General features: G+C 34.6%; 1 protein-coding gene across 1 annotated transcript in view; it reads left to right on the forward strand.

Moving 5' to 3' along the window:
• The window catches only part of RP1 (RP1 axonemal microtubule associated), a 550,286-nt gene that overhangs the window by 496,221 nt on the left and 32,557 nt on the right, over positions 1 to 21,508 (forward strand). The window contains exons 25-26 of the mRNA XM_053715884.1: positions 6,636 to 6,855; positions 7,329 to 7,483. Coding sequence (XP_053571859.1) covers positions 6,636 to 6,855; positions 7,329 to 7,483 — 375 coding nt within the window. The remainder of the gene's footprint in view (positions 1 to 6,635; positions 6,856 to 7,328; positions 7,484 to 21,508) is intronic.

The following is a 21,508-nucleotide window of genomic DNA, read 5'->3' on the forward strand; positions in this document are numbered from 1 at the left end:
TGATAAACCCACTGGCAGACCGCAGGATCAGATTCTTTTTAAAGTTTTATTAAAAACCTATTAAAAAAGTTTTAAATACTAAACAATTTACAATACAAAACAAAACAGAGAACAGTCAGTTAACACTGTCTGAATACCCCCTTATGGTGTCGACATACAAGCCTCACCCTTCTCAGTGACCAACATTCACTTATCTCCGACGTTCATTTTACTGCTATTCATGCAGCTTTTTTAAGGAGTGTGATCCACTGTGTCTGTATCCGTGTTTTAAACCTCTTTAAATGTATACTATTGGTCGCTTTCAGAGGGTGTGAGTAGATGACATATTGGGTCCGTTTTAGATGATTGTTTGGAGTCACATGTGTAAATCACATGAGTAAGTCTTGTGGATAAACCTCATTCAATATGACACATATAAATGCAGCTTACAAATCTTTTATACACATCTTTTGTGCGTATCCCAATGTTTCTGTAAAATTGATTAGTGAAATATCAATTTCTTATATTGTTATTCCTTATAATAGATCAAATGTTTATTTATATAACACAGAAAGTTGCTTCATTTTGTTTATAAAACAAGAATATTTTTTTTAAAATTCACACATACCATGATATTTTTGTTTTTGAACAGTTCTTTAGTGAAAAACACATTTAGGGGCATATTTATCAATGAAGGCTTGTCTAAAGACCGCTGCTCCATAACTTGTCCACCTGTGATTGACACCCCGTGCTAGCAGCCAATCGGCCGCAAATCTGCAGGGTGCGGGTTTTGCACCACCATTTCACCAGAACTGTTGGTGTAATTATAGATGCTGACAGCGTATTTAAAACTGTAAATCAATATAAAATGTCATTAATTCTTACATAAATTTTCTAAAATTAAAATAAGAACTAGTATATACTAGAATATCTATTCTCTAAATTGTCACACAAAGAATATGAAAATTAAAACTATATTTGATTCTCACAACCTATCAAGAATGAAACCCAAGACTCCCAATCCATAGAACAACTCTTTACCATTGTCCCACTCAATTTGCTTAATTGTTGTGGATGAAAACTTGATTTTATTTATTTTTATATGAAAAAATTATGTAACTCAAAATCCCTGCTGTGTCCAACAGTATTCAGAGTTTACAAAATATGAATCCACTTAATTTCAGTTTTTCGTAATTCAATTTGTGTATGGCTGCATGAGAATATCTCTTTCTATGGAGTCAGCATGACTGGAGCGCAAACCTGGTGGCCCATTTTAGGTACATTGATGACATCCTTTTTATCTGGATAGGAGACATAATGTAATTGAATTCATATATGCACCACCTTAATAGTAACAAATGGAACATACAATTTAGGCCTAGTTTCCATTGAGGTGGTACATTTTGGAAACTAGTGGTAACATAAAAATTCTCCATAGACTTTAATGAAGATAAATGTTTTTATCACCAGTTTCCAAACTTTACCACCTCAATGAAAACTAGGCCTTGGTTAGGAATATAGTTCAGAGAAAATGTATTTTCTAGATAATGATCTATATAGAAAATGATATAAATGAATGGATATGAATAAATATATCCATACAAATAGTTTCCATTTGAAAATATGGCTAATGAATGGGCCTAAGGGGCAGTTTCATAGGCTAAAGAGAAATTGTTCTGATAGGAATGTATTTAAAAAACCTACTCATTTTCTCAGAACTATATTTCTGGAAAAGAACAATAATGATAAATATTTAGAGAGAGTCGTAAATGAGATTGACAATAAGGACATAGGGGATTTACTTGTGTATAGGGATACAAATAAGATGAATCAATAGCTTAACCAATATTTTTAGATTATTGTAGCCAACATAAACAAATAAGATAAATGATAAAGAAACATTGGAGAATATTAAAAAGGGATGTAAGCCTACAGCGAATTATTCCAGATCAACCTAAAATATTTTTTAAAAGACAGTTAATATAAAATATTAAACTACTAAAAGGTTTACAATAAATAAAATAGAAAGAACATGGCTTAAAGGGGCATGAAACCCATATTTTTTTTTCTTTCATGGTTCAGATAGAGCATGCAATTTTAAGCAACTTTCTAATTTACTGCTATTATCAACTTTTCTTCATTCTCTTGGTATCTTTATTTGAAAAGCAGCAATGTAATCTTAAGAGTCAGCCCATTTTTGGTTCAGCACCTGGGTTGCGCTTGCTGATTGGTGGTTAAATGTAGCCACTAATCAGCAAGCTCTACCCAAGTGCTGAACAAAAAATGGTCCAACTCCTAAGCTTACATTCCTGCTTTTTCAAATAAAGATACCAAGAGAACAAAGAAAAATTGATAATAGCAGTAAATTAGAAAGTTGTTTAAAATTGCATGCCCTGTCTGAATACTGAATGAAAAATATGGGTTACATTCCCCTTTAATATGGTTTGACAGGTTATTTTAAATGTGGAAATTGTCAGGGTTGTAAACTATTCTATAACACCACTTCCAAGAACACTGTAAAGTTTCATCTTGTACAGACAATAAGAAATTTGATATTCCCAAATGTATTACTTGTAATTCAATAAATGTTATCTATGTGTTGGAATGCTCCTGCAAATTACAATATGTAGGCAGCACCTCCAGACCTTAAAGGGACACTGTACCCAAAAAATTTCTTTCGTGATTCAGATTGAGCATGACATTTTAAGCAACTTTCTATTTTACTCCTATTATCAAATTTTCTTCATTCTCTTGGTATCTTTATTTGAAATGCAAGAATGTAAGTTTAGATGCCGGCCCATTTTGGTGAACAACCTGGGTTGTCCTTGCTGATTGGTGGATAAATCCATCCACCAATAAAAAAGTGCTGTCCAGAGTACTGAAACCAAAAAAAAAGCTTAGATGCCTTCTTTTTCAAATAATGATAGCAAGAGAACGAAGAAAATTGATAATAGGAGTAAATTAGAAAGTTGCTTAAAATTGCATGTTCTATCGGAATCATGAAAGAAAAAATTTAGGTACAGTGTCCCTTGAATGTATATAAGCATAAAAAAGGATATGAGAACCATTCCCTTTCCCTATACTTTTAGTTGAAACACAACTACAACCCCAATATTATCACTAAATTTGTGGGTGATTGAAAAGTAGAGAAACATTGGAGGGGAGGTGATCTTCAGAATAAATAAGGAAAAACTGAAATAAAGTGGATTCAAATCTAATTCCTGGGGGACACAACAGGGATTTTGAGTTACATAATTTTTTGATACAAAAGTATATAAAATCAAGTTTTCATTCCCAGCAATTAAACAAAATAGGTTTAACGGTGGTAAAGAGTTGGTTTATGGATTCATAGTCTTGGGTTTAATTCTTGATAGGCTGTGAGAATCAAATATGATATTCGTTTTAATTATGGTTACATTTCTGTGAATGGGAGTCTTGGGTTTTATTCTCGAAAGGCTGTGAGAAGCAAATATAATATTAATTTTAATTTTGGTAACATTTCTGTGACAATTTAGAGATTGGATATTCTATTTTATACTAGTTCTCATTTTTATTTTAGAAAATTTATGCAAGAAGTAATTCAATTTTATTTTGAGTTACAGTTTTACTTATTCAATTAATATATTTAATTGTGCACCACATTAATTGGAATAATAGCAGTGGCACATTGACAAAGAAATAACATTGAAGCACAGATTTTTGGATTTGATTCCCAACAAGAATTTATGTTATCCAATGCTGGAAATATATAGAAAGTTAATTTAATGTGTTTAAGCTTTTTAATTTTTTTTTTCCATAGAAATGTTAAAAAAAAAATTTAATATAGAAAAAACAATATCATGAAATATGCGAATTAAAAATATTGTTGTTTTATAAACAAAATGTAGAAACTTTCTGTTTTTTATAAATGTTTCCTCTTATAAATAATAACAATGTAAGAAACTGATATGTCACTTATCAATTTTAAAGAAACATTGGGATATACACAAAAGATTTGTATAAACTATTTGTAAACTGGATTTGTATGTAATGTAATTGAATTAGGTTCATCCACATGACTTACTCGTAATTTATTGTATTTTCAACTGTTACTTTTTTTATACGTTTTTATACGTTTTAATAAACTATTTAAGAATCTGATCCTATGGTATGCTTTTATATCTCAGAGCTGGATCATAGCTCTGTAAGATGTGAGTACTCTGTTAATTCCAGTCAATGATTGTCTTCATACACAGTGTTACACAATGAGATCTGTTTTCTCTCTATTCTATCTATATCTATTGGGATAAAAGCTAAAGAAACAAATATTATTATATGGACTTGTGTCATCTACAAATTCCCAGAATATTTCAGTATTTCAGATTTTGCAACCTTGGTGGTTTTATGGTAGTTTATATTTTTGTTTTAAAAGTATAGTAACTGTTTTTGGATAGCCATACAATTTTAATATTGCGTTCTAACCTTGTTTTATATTACTTAAAATTATTTTTGACAGAAATGAACATGCATCAGAATATTAAATTTATCAAACATGGTAATATCTATATTAGATAGATTTATAGTTAGATAGATAGATAGATATCTAGATGGTTAGATATAGATAGATAGATAGATAGATAGATAGATAGATAGATAGATAGATAGATAGATAATGCAGAGTCACAGGCAGTGCAGTACAAACAATCATTAATAATATGTTCACATTTATAGGTATATACATGTTTCCACCTGTTGGTATAGACAATGTGAAAATACCACAGTGGGAGAAAACAATAAAGACCTTTCAATATAGCCAATCAATATGTTATAATTTACATACTATTGCTCTAGGAGGGGTAAGTGGTTTGTCAGAAGCAAATGGTACACTATCCATATCTCACCCTCCCTTCTCTTATCCCCTATGCTGTCCTCTCATGTACTACTGTCTCCTTAGAAACACTTCCCCATCTTACTATCCTTGGTCTAATTATACACGCTCCTACAAGTCTCACTCTCATCTTCTGTTACTCTCACTGCTACTACTGCTTGCTGCTGGTGACGTCTCTCCTAACTCTGGCCCTGCAGCAATCACTACACTTTTACACTCTCGCTCACTCTCCCACTGCAAAAACTCTAGGTCACACAATACTAACAATCTCATCTCCATTAACACACAGCACTTATCCCCTCTCTTTTCTTGTGCCCTCTGGAATGCTTGCTCTGTCTGTAAGAAACTTACAACTGTTCACGACCTGTTTGTTTCCAACGCTTTCAACCTTTCATCAATTATTGAAACCTGGCTATCTTCCTCTGACACTGCTTCCATTGCTCCTTTTACACATGGTGGGTTTTACTTTATTTACTTTAGCCACACACCTAGGCCAGTTGAGAGACATGGTGGCGGTGTTGGAATCTTACTCTCCCCCTCCTGCTCCTATCAGTACCTATCTCCTTTTCTCTATTGCCTCTGTCTGTTGGAGTACCTCAAGGCTCTGTCCTGGGTCCTCTACTCTTCTCTATTTACACCTCTTAACTGGGTAAACTTATCAACAGCTATGGCTTCAACTATCACCTCTATGCTGATGATACCCAAATCTACCTATCCACCCCTGCACTCTCTCCTTCAGTCAATTCTCACATCAGCGACTGCTTATCTGGCATTTCCTACTGGATGGCCTCTTACCACCTAAATATAAACATGACTGAACTACTTCTAATCCCCCCTCTAACTCTACTCCAGTTTCTAATTTTTCTATCACTGTTGGTGACACCACTATCTCCCCATCACCCCAAGTCCGCTGCCTTGGAGTCACACTTGACTCAAATCTGTCCTTCATTCCCCACATCCAATTTCTCTCTTCATCCTGCTGCAACCACCTACACAATATCTCCAAAATTCATCCGTTTCTGAGCGCTGAAACTACTAAACAGCGAATCCACTCCCTGGTAACTTTCCAACTTGACTACTGTAATAACCTACTAACTGGCCTCCCTCTCTCCCCATCAATCCATCCTAAATGCATCTGCCAGGCTAATCCACCTCTCTTTACTCTCTATTTCTTCAAAATTCTCACCCTGGCCTACAAAACCCTCACCACCCACCCCACCTGTCCTCACTCATCAATAAATATACTCCAGCCTGCCCCCTAAGATCCAACAATGACCTGCTCCTTGTGTCCTCTACCATCACCTCCTCTCATGCTAGACTACAGGACTTCTCTCATGTGGCACCAACCCTCTGGAATGCACTTCCTCGAGCTGTCAGACTCTCCCCTAATCTCTCCTCTTTTAAACATTCCCTAAAGACTTTTTTGTTAATTTATGTATTCTTACTCTTTGGCTTACAAGAATATTCTTAAGGAATTTTAAGCAGCTAATACTATAATGGAGCAGGTAGAAGCTAATCTCCTTTTTATTATTACTATTTTTAATATTATTATTATTATTAATAAAGTGCCACCACATGTGCTTCATAGTTGGCATTGTGTCATGATTTTGTGTTTATCCATATATGTTTATTTTGGTGCAAGTTGTTCTTTCTTTTAAAATCCCCACATTTTATACGATTTTTAAAAAATTTTTTTGAAAAGCTTTGTTGAATTAATGAATGAATGAATCATAAAACAGTAATTAGATACTTTTTTAATACCGAAATATTTTGGGTTCTTCCCATACAGGTTAATTTAAAAGAACTTGGCAAGCCATATAAAATTAGAATTGGTCATGACAATACTGGAACAGACTCTGATTGGTATGTGGAGGAGATACAACTTCAAAACATTTCATCAAATGAAGAATTTTGTCTACCTGTGAGTCGATGGCTAGGAGAAGAAAAAGATGATGGAGATACTTGGAGAGAACTGTTTTTGCCAATAAATGGGAATGATCTCTTGGCATGTATGTATAGTTTAGGGTTAAATACTCTATTATTTTATCTTAAAGTAACTAAAACATTGAAGAATCAAACATTAGGTTAGTAATTTGTATGCAATCTTTTACGCCCTTTTTCTCTTCTCATTTTAAAGTTAAAGGAAATCTTTACTTAACCTCTACCACACCAGTTTACTCAATAAAATTAAATTAAGGATGGCATTTCTGGTTGAAATTAGATTAATTAAATGTGACTAGGGAATTAAGGAAAGCTGTACATGTGGCCCTGGTCAAGCTAAATAAGTCTAATATTTGTAAACTAATTTTTACAATACGCTCTTTGATAACACAAATGGATGTCTTTTAATTAATATTTATTTTTGTATTTACTATATTTATATAATACTTTAGTCAGAAATGTTTAAGATATTGAATATAAATGTATTCTCTATATGCATTATAAATAATATATATTTTTATAATTTATCTTTTTTATTTAGTGGTGGACTATGAAATTCTAGTTTATACAGGATCTGTTTATGATGCTGGTACTAAAGCTAATGTTTATATCAATATCTTTGGAGAAAGAGGGGATTCTGGGAGAAGAAAGCTGCATAAGACCAGGAATCAAAATATTCGTTTTCAGAAAGGACAGGTATAATACTTGTTCATTCCTTGTTAAATACACATAATACAAATGATATGTTAATACTTTTTAATTACATATAAACAGTTTGCTATATTTCTACACTTAAAGATATACTAAACCCCAAATTTTTTTCTTTCATGATTTAGATAGAGCATGCAATTTGAAACAACTTTCTAATTTACTTCTATTTTCAATTTTTCTTCGTTCTCTTGTTATCTTTATGTGAAAAAGAAGGCATCTAAGCTAAGGAGTCAGCCACTTTTTGGTGCAGACCCTGGACAACACTTGTTTATTGGTGCTATCCAATCAGCAAGGACAACCCAGGTTGTGAACCAAAAATGGGCCGGCTTCTAAACTTACAATTTTGCTTTTCAAATAAAGTTAGCAAGAGAATGAAGAAAAATTGATAATAGGAGTAAATTAGAAAGTTGCTTAAAATTGCATGCTCTATCTGAATCATAAAAGAAAAAAATTGTGTTCATTGTCCCTTTAAAGGACTAGAAAGGTCAAAAATGAAATGTGAATGGGTGTATTTCAATTTGAAATTTTGCGATATACTTCAATTAGCAAAAATACTTCTAATAAAAGTTATTACTGTTTTTATGAGGCATACGCACGTATCCTGTGAGGGCCCCATGCACAAGTATTCAAACACCACACCTTCTTGAAGGTTCAGCAGTTGCTTGTGTGACAAAAATGACCTCTTCAGAAGCAATACACATTTCTGCCTGCTCTCTGAACATGCATGGTGTTTGAACACTGGTGCACGGGCCCTCACAGGATATGTGGGTATGCCACAGAAGAAAAGTAATAACTTTTATTAGAAGCATTTTTGCTAATGGAAGTATATGGTTGAAATGCACCCATGCATATTTCAATTTTGATCTTTCTATCCCTTTAAGCTAAAAAACTAAAACATTTAAAAAAAAAAAAAAAGATCTAAGATGAACTAATTTTTGAGCTCTATTAATCCTGCAAATCAAAAAATGATCTTCAGTCTTAATAACAAACCACAGCGTTTATATAAATAGATATAAAATACAAAGGAGGCAAACATGGAACATTAAGTCTATCAATGACTTTGACAGACAAATAATTATCAGTAGATCTTCTTACAAGATAATTTACATAGGGCTCTATTACATATGCGGCATCGCCCGCAAAAGCCGGCGCCGGCGGTTTTTATGCGATTTTGCTATTACATATATACGCCGCCGCATATAAATGCGGCACGTATATTTCACCCATCATCCGCAATTTTTACTCCCATAAGCTAACATGGGACCACATTGCAAATCGGTATCCAATATTCAGCGCAAGGACTTACGTGGCAAAAATTGAGAAATTTTACTCCATTTTCACCTTGCCAAACAAGGCAGCCGCATCAGGCCTTGCACTGAGTATGAGAGCACCGTAACTCCCGTAACTGCCTGTAAAATATAAACTAACACCAAACGCATGCGCAATATATATCTACCTGTCAACCCAAATCCCCCACCGTAATCACTAATAAAGTGTATTAACCCTATATCTGCCATCAAACCTACACCGCAACTAATAAAATTATTAACCCCTAAACCGACAACCCCCCACAACGCAATATGCCTAATTAAACTATTAACCCCTATATCCGCCATCAAACCCACAACGCATTTACTTAAGTACGTTTTTAAACCATTTTATACTGGATTTTTATATCCGTATCTGTGCATCTTATTCTTTATAGTAGTGTCTATTACATGCAGCTATATGAAAATGAGTGTATACTGTCCCTTTAACCATTAACCCCTAAACTGCCAAAGCCCACAGCGCAATAAACCTATTGAAGTATTAACCCCTAAACCGCCAAAGCCCACAACACAATAAACCTATTAAAATATTAACCCCTAAACCGCCAAAGCCAACAACACAATGAACCTAACCCCTAACCTAACCCCCCCTAACCTAACACCTCAAACCTAATACCCCCTAAATAAACCCAAATTACCTAATTTACAAAATACTAAAGTTACTATTAAAAACCTAACAGTACTTTAAAAATACAAATAAACTAAGTATAAATTAAAGGGACAGTCTAATAAAAATTCTGGAGTAGACTGTCCCTTTAAGCTACAATTACAGAAAATAAAAAAATCTAAGATTACAGAAAATAATAAAGAAAGTTACCAAAATTTTACAAAAATTATACCTAATCCCTATGAAAATAAAAAAGCCCCCCAAAATAAAAACTAAGCCCCCCTAATCTAATAAACTACCAGTAGCCCTTAAAAGGGCTTTTTGCAGGGCATTGCCCCAAGATAATCAGCTCTTTTACAAGAAAATACACAAAGCCCCCCTAACAGTAAAACCCCCCACCCACCAAACCCCCCCAAATAGAATAACCTAACACTAAAACCCCTAAACTACCCATTGCCCTGAAAAGGGCATTGTTTGGCATTGCACTTAAAAGAGCATTCCGCTCTTTTACTGCCCACCCTATCTAAATAAAATAAAATAAAAAAAAATCCCTTAAAAAACCCTAAGTCCTAACCCCCAAGTGTACTCAACTGTCCTGAAGTCCGGCAGACAAGGTTCCTGTTCCAGGCGGTGAAGTCTTCTTCCAAGCGGCAAACCTCTTCTTTCTTCTTCCAGGAACCAACCAGCGCGGAGCGGAGGGCGAAGCTGAAGGACCGGCGAGCCTGGAACTGAAGACCGGCAACCGCGGAGCCATGGAGCATGGAGAATCCTCTTCATTAGATCTATGCCATACACTGAATGGGAATTCAAGGTACGCAATTAAAAATGGCGTCCCTTGAATTCCTATTGGCTGATTTGAGCCTTCAAATTCAAATCAGCCAATAGGTTTAGAGCTACTGAAATCCTATTGGCTGTTCAAATCAGCCAATAGGATGAAGGCTAATGAAATTCTATTGGATGATTTGAATAGCCAATAAGATTTCAGTAGCTCTTATCCTTTTGGCTGATTTGAATTTGAAGGCTCAAATCAGCCAATAGGAATTAAAGGGATGCCATTTGTAATCGCGTACCTTGAATTCCTATTCAGTGTATGGCGGAGGTCGTATGAAGAGGATCCTCCACGCTCCAGGCTACTGGTAGTTTTATTAGATTAGGGGATGTTTTTATTTTGGGGGGGCTTTTTATTTTCATAGGGATTAGGTATAATTTTTGTAAAATTTGGTAATTTTCATTATTATTTTTCTGTAATCTTAGATTTTTTATTTTTCTGTAATTGTAGCTTAAAGGGACAGTCTACTCAGAATTTTGATTAGACTGTCCCTTTAATTTATACTTAGTTTTTTTGTATTTTAAAAGTAGTGTTAGTTTTTTTTAATTTAGTAGTAACTTTAGTGTTTTGTAAATTAGGTAATTTGGTTTTCATTTAGGGGGTGTTAGGTTAGGGGGGTTAAGTTAGGGGGGGGTTAGGTTAGGGGTTAAGTTTATTGCATTGTGGGCTTTGGCAGTTTAGGGGTTAATACTTTAATAGGTTTATTGCGTTGTGGGCTTTGGCGGTTTTAGGGGTTAATCATTTTACTAAGGTTTATTGCGTTGTGGGTTAATGGCGGATTAGGGGTTAATAGTTTTAATAGGTAGTTTTGTTTTCGATGTTGGGGTTGGCGGATTTAAAGGGACATTAAACCCCAAATTTTCTTTCATAATCAGACAGATAATACAATTTTGAACAACATTCCAATTTACTTCTATTATCTAATTTGCTTCATTCTTTAGATAATCCTTTGTTAAAGAAATAGCAATGCACATGGGCGAGCCAATCACAGAAGGCATCTATGTGCAGCCACCAATCAGAAGCTACTGAGCCTATCTAGATATGCTTTTCAGAAAGAATATCAAGAGATGAAGCAAATTAGATAATATAAATAAATTAGAGTTGTTTAAAATGGTATTCTCTATCTGAATCATGAAAGAAAAAATTGGGTTTAATGTCCCTTTAAGGGTAATAATTTAGTTAATTACTTGCGGTGTGGTTTGATGCGGATAGGGGTTAATAGTTTAATTAGGCTTATTGCGTTGTGGGGGGGGTTGTCGGTCTAGCGGTTAATACATTTATTAGTAGTAGTGAGAGGGGGATTGCGGATATAGGGATTTTTACGCGTCTGGCTTATTTTTGGGAGGCGTGTTAGACTTTTACAGGAGATTTGTTATTTTCTTTACTTTTCTTAGGCGCCGGCAGTTTCCAGAAATTTGTATTTATGCTCATTTCTGGACATCGCTACTTTATCAGACTTACGGCACTTTATGAGCTGCCGGAGGGGTATATGTAATACCCCGATATGTGAGGCGAAATTACGGGCGTCGCGGGTTGCAGCTCTTGCACTGAAGCCTGTGCCGTATATGTAATTGCGCCCATAGTTTTTTTTATGGAATTAGCTCCCACTAGTTTGTCACTAAAAAAATTCTTTCATAGGCTGGTACAAGTAACATGACCTGACCTATACTTAGTACAAGGAAGTATTCAGGTTTATAGCGCCTCCTATTATAACAGATAAAACAAATATCACACATTTAATTTGCACTGAATCTCAATAAAAAAACATGTAGACACTCTTTGTTTTACTCCCCATAAAAAATTAAATCCAACACTATTGGTAATGTATAAATATAAATCCTTAATCCAATAATTATTATATAAATAAAAATTAATCTTTGTTGCACACTGATTGTCATGAAGACCTCGTGATTTGTAGGTTGTGAGGTTTTAACTGTTTTTCTCTGTGTTGTTTTATTTAGTTTTTTTCAGATGAGTATTTCCCTGTGATTATCCATAAAAAAAACAGACCTACTGTTCTTAAAAGTTTTTAAGTTCCACTTGAGTGAACAGACATCCAGAGACCCTGGTGCCTCAAGTCAGTAAGCTGTCAATGCAGAGTAATGAAAGACAAGAGCCCCTCTTCACCACATAACTCTGAGGTCAATTAAGGGCTAGCAGCTCACTCAAATAACAATAATATTTTTCTAAATATTTTGCATTTCAGACATCTCTATACACTAGACTTATCATATTTGGTACCAACTCAAGACAACATTTTCTGTATGGTCCTTTATAGCGTTAGCAGCACCTGAATATAAAACATAGTGTATTAAATATTTTCATCTAGAATAGGCATAAGTTTATGGCCCCTGTAAATAATCCCATCCCTGACTCCTCTGTATACCTTACCAGAAGGGGGAGAGTTAGCAAACCTGATATTACTTATAAAATATTTTGTAGAATGAAAGAACATTTCCATTAAGTGGAGAGCCAATCTATCTTATTCTTTATGTCCATTACTTCGCCAAAGCTCTTTTGGGACAGGAAGCACATGTTATCTTGCTAGTCGTGAGTAAATAGGATTTTCTGTTATTTTTTCACCTTTTTTTTTTTTTAAACTGTCTGGTGTAATTCTGTTTTTGTAACATTTTTTTATGTATACACTGTAACTTGTTTTGTTCATAATAAATGTTAAAATATGGAACCCAGTTTTTTTTTCTTCAGTCTGCAGACTGAAGTAAAAAAGTGAGTAATTGTGAACCTCATTTGCATATCTTACCCAGAATCCTTTGCTGCATTGGAAACAGTGGCCTAGATTACGAGTTGTGAGTTAGCCTTAAAAAGCAGCGTTGGCCGGTCCCCAACGCTGCTTTTTAACGCCCGCTGGTATTACGAGTTTTGCAGGTACAGGTGTACCGCTCACTTTTTTGGCCAGACTCGGAAATACCGCAAATCCACTTACGTCAATTGCGTATCCTATATTTCAATGGACTTGCATAGCGCCGGTATTATGAGTCTGACCAAAAGTGAGCAGTAAACCCTCTCCTGTCAAGACTGGTACCGCATTTAAAAGTCAGTAGTTAAGAGTTTTACACTACAACGCCGTAGCAATAAAACTCTTAACTAAAGTGCTAAAAAAGTACACTAACACCCACAAACTACCTATTAACCCCCTAAACCGAGCCCCCCCCCCCACATCGCAAACACTAAATAAATTTTTTAACCCCTAATCTGCGCACCGGACATCGCCGCCACTATAATAAACATATTAACCCCTAAACCGCCGCACTCCGCATCGCAAACACTAGTTAATGTTATTAACCCCTAATCTGCCGGCCCTAACATCGCCGCCACCTACCTACATTTATTAACCCCATAATCTGCCGCCCCTAACGTCGCCGCCACTATAGTAAAGTTATTAACCCCTAAACCTAAGTCTAACCCTAACACCCCCCTAACTTAGATATAATTTAAATAAAATTACTACAATTAACTAAATAATTCCTATTTAAAACTAAATACTTACCTATAAAATAAACCCTAAGCTAGCTACAATATAACTAATAGTTAACATTGTAGCTAGCTTAGGGTTTATATTTATTTTACAGGCAACTTTGTATTTATTTTAACTAGGTACAATAGTTATTAAATAGTTTTAACTATTTAATAACTACCTAGTTAAAATAAAGACAAATTTACCTGTAAAATAAAACCTAACCTAAGTTACTATTACACCTAACACTACACTATAATTAAATTAATTACCTAAATTAAATACAATTAATTACAATAAAATAAAATTATCTAAAGTACGAAAAAAAACCCCCACTAAATTACAGAGAAATAATAAAGAAATTACAAGATTTTTAAAGTTATTACATCTACTCGAATCCCCCCTAACAAAATAAAAAAGCCCCCCTAAAATAAAAAAGCCCCCCTACCCTACACTAAATTACAAATAGCCCCTTAAAAGGGCCTTTTGTGGGGCATTGCCCCAAAGTAATCAGCTCTTTTACCTGTTAAATAAAATTACAACCCCCCCAACATTAAAACCCACCACCCACACAACCAACCCTACTCTAAAACCCACCAAAATCCCCCCTTAAAAAAAACCTAACACTAACCCCTTGAAGATCACCCTACCTTGAGAAGTCTTCACCCAACCAGCAGAAGTCCTCAACGAATCCGGCAGAAATGGTCCTCCAAGACGGGCAGAAGTCTTCATCCAAACGGGCAGAAGTGGTCCTCCAGACGGGCAGAAGTCTTCATCCAGACGGCATCTTCTATCGTCATCCATCCGGCGTGGAGCGGGTCCGTCTTCAAGACATCCGACGTGGAGCATCCTCTTCATCCGACGACTGACGACTGAATGAAGGTTCCTTTAAATGATGTCATCCAAGAGTGGCGTCCTTCAATTCCGATTGCTGATAGAATTCTATCAGCCAATCGAATTAAGGTAGAAAGAAAATCCTATTGGCTGATGCAATCAGCCAATAGGATTGAAGTTTGAAACCTATTGGCTGATCCAATCAGCCAATAGGATTGAGCTGGCATTCTATTGGCTTCCCCCCAGGGTAGTCATTGCCTGAGGCCATGCTGTGATTGCAGGAAGCCGAATTAGTCATTGCTGACGTGTGAAGAGAGGATTTCCAGAAGGGGGAAAGCTGCTCTGACTGGTGAATGAAAGTGCCCCTGTTTTTAATAGTATTTCTAAAAAATTACTTTTATTCATCAAAGTTTACCTTCACTTTAAAAGCTGTGTATACAGCGATGCTATGGCGTAAAGGGAGTCTGCATAAAAGCAGACTGAAGTAAAAAAAAAGAAAACTAATTGCGAATATCATTTGCATATCTTACCCAGAATCCTTTGCTGCATTGGAAACAGTGTATCCAAGATAGAAAAGCTGTTCTATCTGAATCATGAAAGAGATATTTTGGGGTTTCATGTCCCTTTTAATTTCTACCTTTGATATAAGATTCACGTTACTGAAAAGACTGTTATTAGTCCTTTTTTTAACGTAGATTTTACAAAATTGTGTTTTTGGGTTTTTGCATTTCTTAGGGTTGGGGCGACCGAGGACTCCCCATGCTAAAAGTTCCTGGTGGTGGCAGCTAAGTAATAGAATTAGTGTGGGTGGTGGTAAAAATGGTATTTGTAATAGATTTTTTTAGGTCTAGTCCAGACACAAAGTGATTTAATTTTAACCCTTGCAACCCACAAAACTACATCATGGACTCGCTTGGAGTAGTAGGTTTGTGACACTGATATACTATACTTGTGCATACATAAGTAAATATACATAGAGCATTATGCAAGTAAAACAAACTAAAAATGTGAATGGTTCATGTAAAGCTGCTAATACTATGCATTGTGCACTTCACTTTCACAGAGATTTGACTGTGTGATCCATCTGATGTTAAGTAAAAATATTATTTGTAAGCTCATAACATTAAGCGCCATTAACAAAATAAAGGATTATAACACGGCTAAAAGGCACATCTAAAATTTAATAATGAACAACTGCATCCTAATTAACTTAAGGGGAAGTAAAAGTCAAAACTCATCTTTCATGATTCAAACAGAACATTCAAATGTAAACAACTGTTTGTTTTGCTCTCTTGATATGCCTTGTTGAAAAAGCATAACTAGTTAGCCTTGGGATCAGCAATGCACTACTGGGAACTATCTGCTGATTGGTAGCTGCACATATATTTACCTCTTGTCAGTGGGCTCACCCAATATGCAGTTGCATTGCTGTTACTTCAACAAAGGATACCAAGAAAAAGGTGCAAATGACAACAGAAGTAAATTGGACAGCTGTTAAAATTGCATGCTCTATCTGAATCATTAATTATTTATTTTTTGTTTCATGTCCCTTTAACTCTACACCATTTTTAACATTAGAACGTTCTTCAACATGAAAGCATATATATTTGCATATACAGAATTCATTTTAAAAGCACAATTTAAGAAAATGTCAGGGGCCATGTAGATATAAATATATGCAAAACAAATGTAAATATTTACTAAACGTATTTCAGCTTCATTATTGTGCCAGCTACAAATAATATTTCATAAAATACAATTATTTCCCATAAAGAGAAATGTAATACAAACAAAATAGTATTATTTCTTAAGGGGGCATGAAACCTAAATGATTTATTTCATGATTCATATGAAGCTTACAATTTTAAATAGATTTCCAATTTATTTCTATTATCTAATTTGTTTCATTCCCTTTGTTTTATTTGTTGAAAAGAGTACCTAGGTAGGCTCAGAAGCTGCTGATTGGTGGCTGCACATACAGTATATGACACTTGTGATTGGCTTTCATTTAGCTCCCAGAAGTGCATTACTGCCCCTTCAACAAAATATACCAAGAGAATAAAGCAAATTAGATAACAGAAGTAAATGGAAAGTTGTGTTAAAATTATGTCCTCATCGTGAAATTAAAAAATTGTGTTTCATGTCCCTTAAATGTAAATTGTAAACCACATAAAATAACAATCAAAACAAATATCAAATGATCAGACTAAGATAATGAACATAATATAACTAATTATAACTTTTATGATTGTAGCTCCCCATGCTGTTCCCTAATTAGACTTAATTAAATATATTACATATTGGTATTTTTATCTCATCTTTGGTATTGTATTGCTAGAATATATATTTTTAAAGAACGAATGGCCTTCGTGTAATCATTTAGAGTTCAATGTAATGTTTTATGACCACATAAAGATACCTTTCAAAACCAGAAAATCAATTAACCCCCACTGTGTTTTCTCTCATCCTGTTCCTGCTGATCTGAATTGTACTCAGGGCAAAAATATTCTTAAAGGGCCATGATACCCAAATGTTTAAACACTTGAAAGTGATGCAGCAAAGCTGTAAAAAGCTGACTAGAAAATATCACCTGAACATCTTCTATGTAAAAAAGAAAGATATTTTACCTCAAAATGTCCTAAGTATTCACACCCCCATTGTAAAGGGACTTTAAGGCAGCAAATCAGTATGCCTGTCCTGGGACCTGTAAGGGAGCGAGCTTCATGCACACTTCATCTTATTTCCCTACTTAAAGGGACCACTGAACCCAATTTTTTCTTTATGATTTAGATAGAGCATGAATTTTTTTTTTTTTTTTTTATTTATAATACCAAAACAATTTACATAAATCAGATATCATACATTTACTGTCTTGTACAGAAAACAAAAATAGAGGATGAAGTACAAGGCCATTGAAATACAATATATCAATATGAGCATGCTGAATTTAGACATAATTAAAATAATTTTTACATAGCATGTAAATTTGAAGATATATTAATTATACTTCATATTTCTTTTTCTTAGAAATATCTAGAACCAAAAAATAGTTAATGTAGGTCAAAAATAATACAATTATTGTTCATTCTAGATCAAACTGAGTAATGAAACAGATAAATACAGAAACTATGAAGTCATAGAATAGAACAGTGACCTTGCATTAGTTTAAATAGTTCAGTGTCTAATCTATTTAGTCTCAGTATTAAAAAATAAATTAATTACCATTCATGGTATCATTATATCTTATGTGATTATCTATGGAAAGCGTCTTGGGGTTTTGTTTATTTTTCCAATCCCACCCCATTTCTCTCAACCCCCCCCCCCCACGTGTGTTAAAGAAAGAAGAAAGGAAAAAAAAAATTATTTTCTTTTTCTTCCTCTCCTTTATTTACCAGTTTCCTAACAAGACTATTTCTTATTTTGAAAGGGAAAGATTATATGATTTATTTCTGTAGGAGAGAATATTTTTAAGAAGATTAGACCAATTATCGAAAAATCTTTTTAACATCTTGTTCATTATCAATATTTGTATCCCTTTGTTCTAATATGCACTGTTTTTTTAAACAGTTTTTCACTTCAGAGAGAGAGGGGATTGATCGGGTCTTCCATTTTTTGCAAATTAGATATCTTGTAGCTAGTATGGTAGAAATTACAACCTTTTCGTTGTTTTGTTTACCGGATTCTTCCCTTAAGCCAAACACTATCTGAAATAATGTTAGAGAAAGAGGGGTTATTTTTAGAACATTTTTTAGCCAATATTCTATTTAAGCCATAGGGTCCTGACTTTTGGGCAGTGCCATATCATATGCAAAAAATTAGCTGCAAAATGTGAGCATTTGGGACATTTATTAAAGCTTAAGTTGGCACATTTGTAGCCTTTCTCAGGGGTGAAATATGCACTATGAAGGAATTTAACATGGGCTTCTCTCCATGTAGCTGAGAGTGTATTTTGGGTGATCTTTTTAAGTGAGAGTTGAAGAGTTTTTACTTCTATATTGCTTGAGGCAATTAGTATATTCCAGTTTGCAGTCAATTGGGTTAGACAGGTGCGCCATTATTTGTACCTAAGAAATAGTAACATGGTGTAATAGACATACGGCCATTTCTAGTTAATATTAACCAATCTTCAAGTTTGCCCCATATTCCAATTCCAACCTTTTTCTTTAAACTAGTTCAAGCGCAAAGTGCCCTAAGTTGGAGATATGCAAAGAAATCTTTATTTGGCAAGCCAAATTCTGTATTTAATTCTTGAAATGATTTAATACAATGTCTTTCTTTGTCTATTATTTGAATAGACATTGGTCAAACCAGAATAATGCCATCTCATAAAGACACCAGACAGAATACCTGCCTGAAATTTAGGGTTTCCTAATATTGGCAGATATGAAGAGGCTTTGCTATTTATTGCAAGAAGCTTTGTTATATTTTGCCAAGCTTTAAGCGGGTTGTACATTGTTTTAAGTTTTTTAATTTCTGTCGGGATTTCTTTTAGATCAAGATGTATCAATGCAGATAAACTATATGGATAGCAGACATTGAATTCTAATTCATTGTTCAGAATGTAGTTGTACGGGAAATCCAGTCTGTAGCCATACGCGCAAGAAAAGAAAGATTATATAGCCATGTATCAGGCAGGGCCAGTCCCCCGAATTCTCTTGGTACTGATAGTTTCTTCAAGGATATTTTTGCTCTTTTCCCTTGCCATAGGAATTCTATAAGTGCACTGTTAATTGATCGGATGTCTTTCCTAGCAATAATATAGATGTATTTTGGAGGATATAAAGGTAGTTTCGGAAGAAGAGCCATTTTAAATAAGGCTATTCGGCCAGATAATGATATTGGCAAGTTATGCCAGTTCTTAAGTTTTTCTTTGATTACTTTCAAGACTGGGGGAATATTAAGTTTGTAGAGATCCTCGGTGTTAAGCGGGGATATGGATCCCTAAATATTTAAAGGAGTCTGTAACCCTGTTCGTAGTGGTATATTTGTTACCGAGTTCATCAGTATTTCTGAGCCAAAATATTCAGATTTCGTGTAATTAACTTTGTATCCTGAAAAGGAACCAAAATGATCCATTATACAGAAAAGTTTTGGAATATTTAGTTTGGTATTTGTCATATAGACGAGCAGATCGTCTGCATAGAGGCCAATTTTAATTTCATGCTTACGAATTCTAATACCATCGAGAGATTGTCTTAGTTTAATTGCCAAGGGTTCGATGGCAATATTGAAGAGAAGCGGGGAGAGAGGGCAACCTTGACGCGCCCCTCTACCTATGGGGATAGGTGGGGAGAGATTATTATTAATTATCAATTTTGTAGCAGATAAGGTGTAGAGATTGATTATAAAGTCAGTGAATTTACCCTTAATGCCAAAGTGTTTGAGTGAGGAATATATATGCTCCTGGATAATTGAATCGAATGCCTTTTCTGCATCTATAGAAATAATAGCAAGATCCTGTATGCCCTCTCCCCCGCTACTCACATCTGACATTGTCTTATAATATTCTGTCACAACTAATACCTCCCTAATTTTTGCGGCAGAGTTTCTGTTATTTAGAAACCCTGACTGGTCTGGATGGATAATTTCTGCAAGAGCCCCTTGTAATCTAGCCGCCAATACTGCTGTTAAGATTTTATAGTCCACATTGAGGAGGGCTATGGGTCTGTATGATTCCTTGCAAACTGGGTCTTTATCACCTTTAAGTATTAATGTTGTAAAAGATTGTGAAAAGGAAAGGGGGGTAGGTTTACCCTCAATAAAGAAGCTGTTAAAAAGAGTACGAATATGTGGAGTGACTTCGCTGAGCAGTATTTTATAAATTCACTGGGGAGACCGTCAGGACCAGGTGCTTTATTTGATGACAACTTAGATATTACTTTCTCAATCTCTTCCGCCGTGATGGAGGCGTTAAGATTGTTGGTAACTTCTGGAGTCAATGTAGGATATTCAATTTCACTCCAAAACTCAGCAGATTTATTTACCTCAGTGGTTTTAGGCGTATACAGTTCTTTAAAATATTCATGAAATATCGTCAGAATATCCTCTGGTTTAGTAACATGTTTCCCTTTATGTAGCAATTTATCTAAGTTTAATTGTTTTTTTTTCGTTTTTAATTAATTTAGCCAATATTCTGCCTGACTTGTTACCATACCTATACATTTTAGTTTGGATTTTCAATTCTTTTTGTGTTTCTTGAGATAATACAAAGACATCTCTCTCTTTTTTTCGCTTGCAGATATTTTGCCCAATTAACAGGGGTTCTATCAGAAAGATATTGATTATAAGAGTTCAGCAGAAATTTATAAGATTCTTTTTCCCTAAGCCTAATTTTTTTTTAATAGCATAGCGCCATATGCAATAATTTCCCCCCTCATTACAGCTTTTCGCCGTTTCCCAGAATATTTCGGGACTATAAGATGTTCTCTATTAAAGTGTGCATACTCTTTATATTTGTTTAATAGCCATTTTTTAAACTTTAGGTCTGATGTTAAATAGTAGGGAAAAAGAAGTGTGAGGGGAAGAATGCGTATCTGCTAAACATATTTCAAGAGAAAATAGGTGCGTGATCTGATAATAATATTGGCATAATTGTTGCTTTAACCCTTGATACTGGAATACGTTCGTCAATCAGAAAAATGTCTATTCTAGACATGGTTTTATGGGCCTTTCCGAGAGACAAGTAAAGCTATGAGCAGTTGGATTTTGATTCCTCCATATGTCGTGAATGGCTAAATTATGCATGATTTTTTTATATAACTTGGTTTCTAAGTTATCTCTTTTTGCTTCAGATGTTAGTGTCTTGTCTTAATCTGTCTATTGGGCATTGAGGTGCCATATTAAAATCGCCACCAATAATTAGAGAGGCCTTCTGTGTAAGATAAGAGTTTCGACTGCAGAGTATTCCAGTATTCTGGATCGAATATATTTGGACCAT

This window comes from Bombina bombina, chromosome 5 (genome assembly GCF_027579735.1).
Source record: "Bombina bombina isolate aBomBom1 chromosome 5, aBomBom1.pri, whole genome shotgun sequence".
Lineage (NCBI taxonomy): Eukaryota > Metazoa > Chordata > Amphibia > Anura > Bombinatoridae > Bombina > Bombina bombina.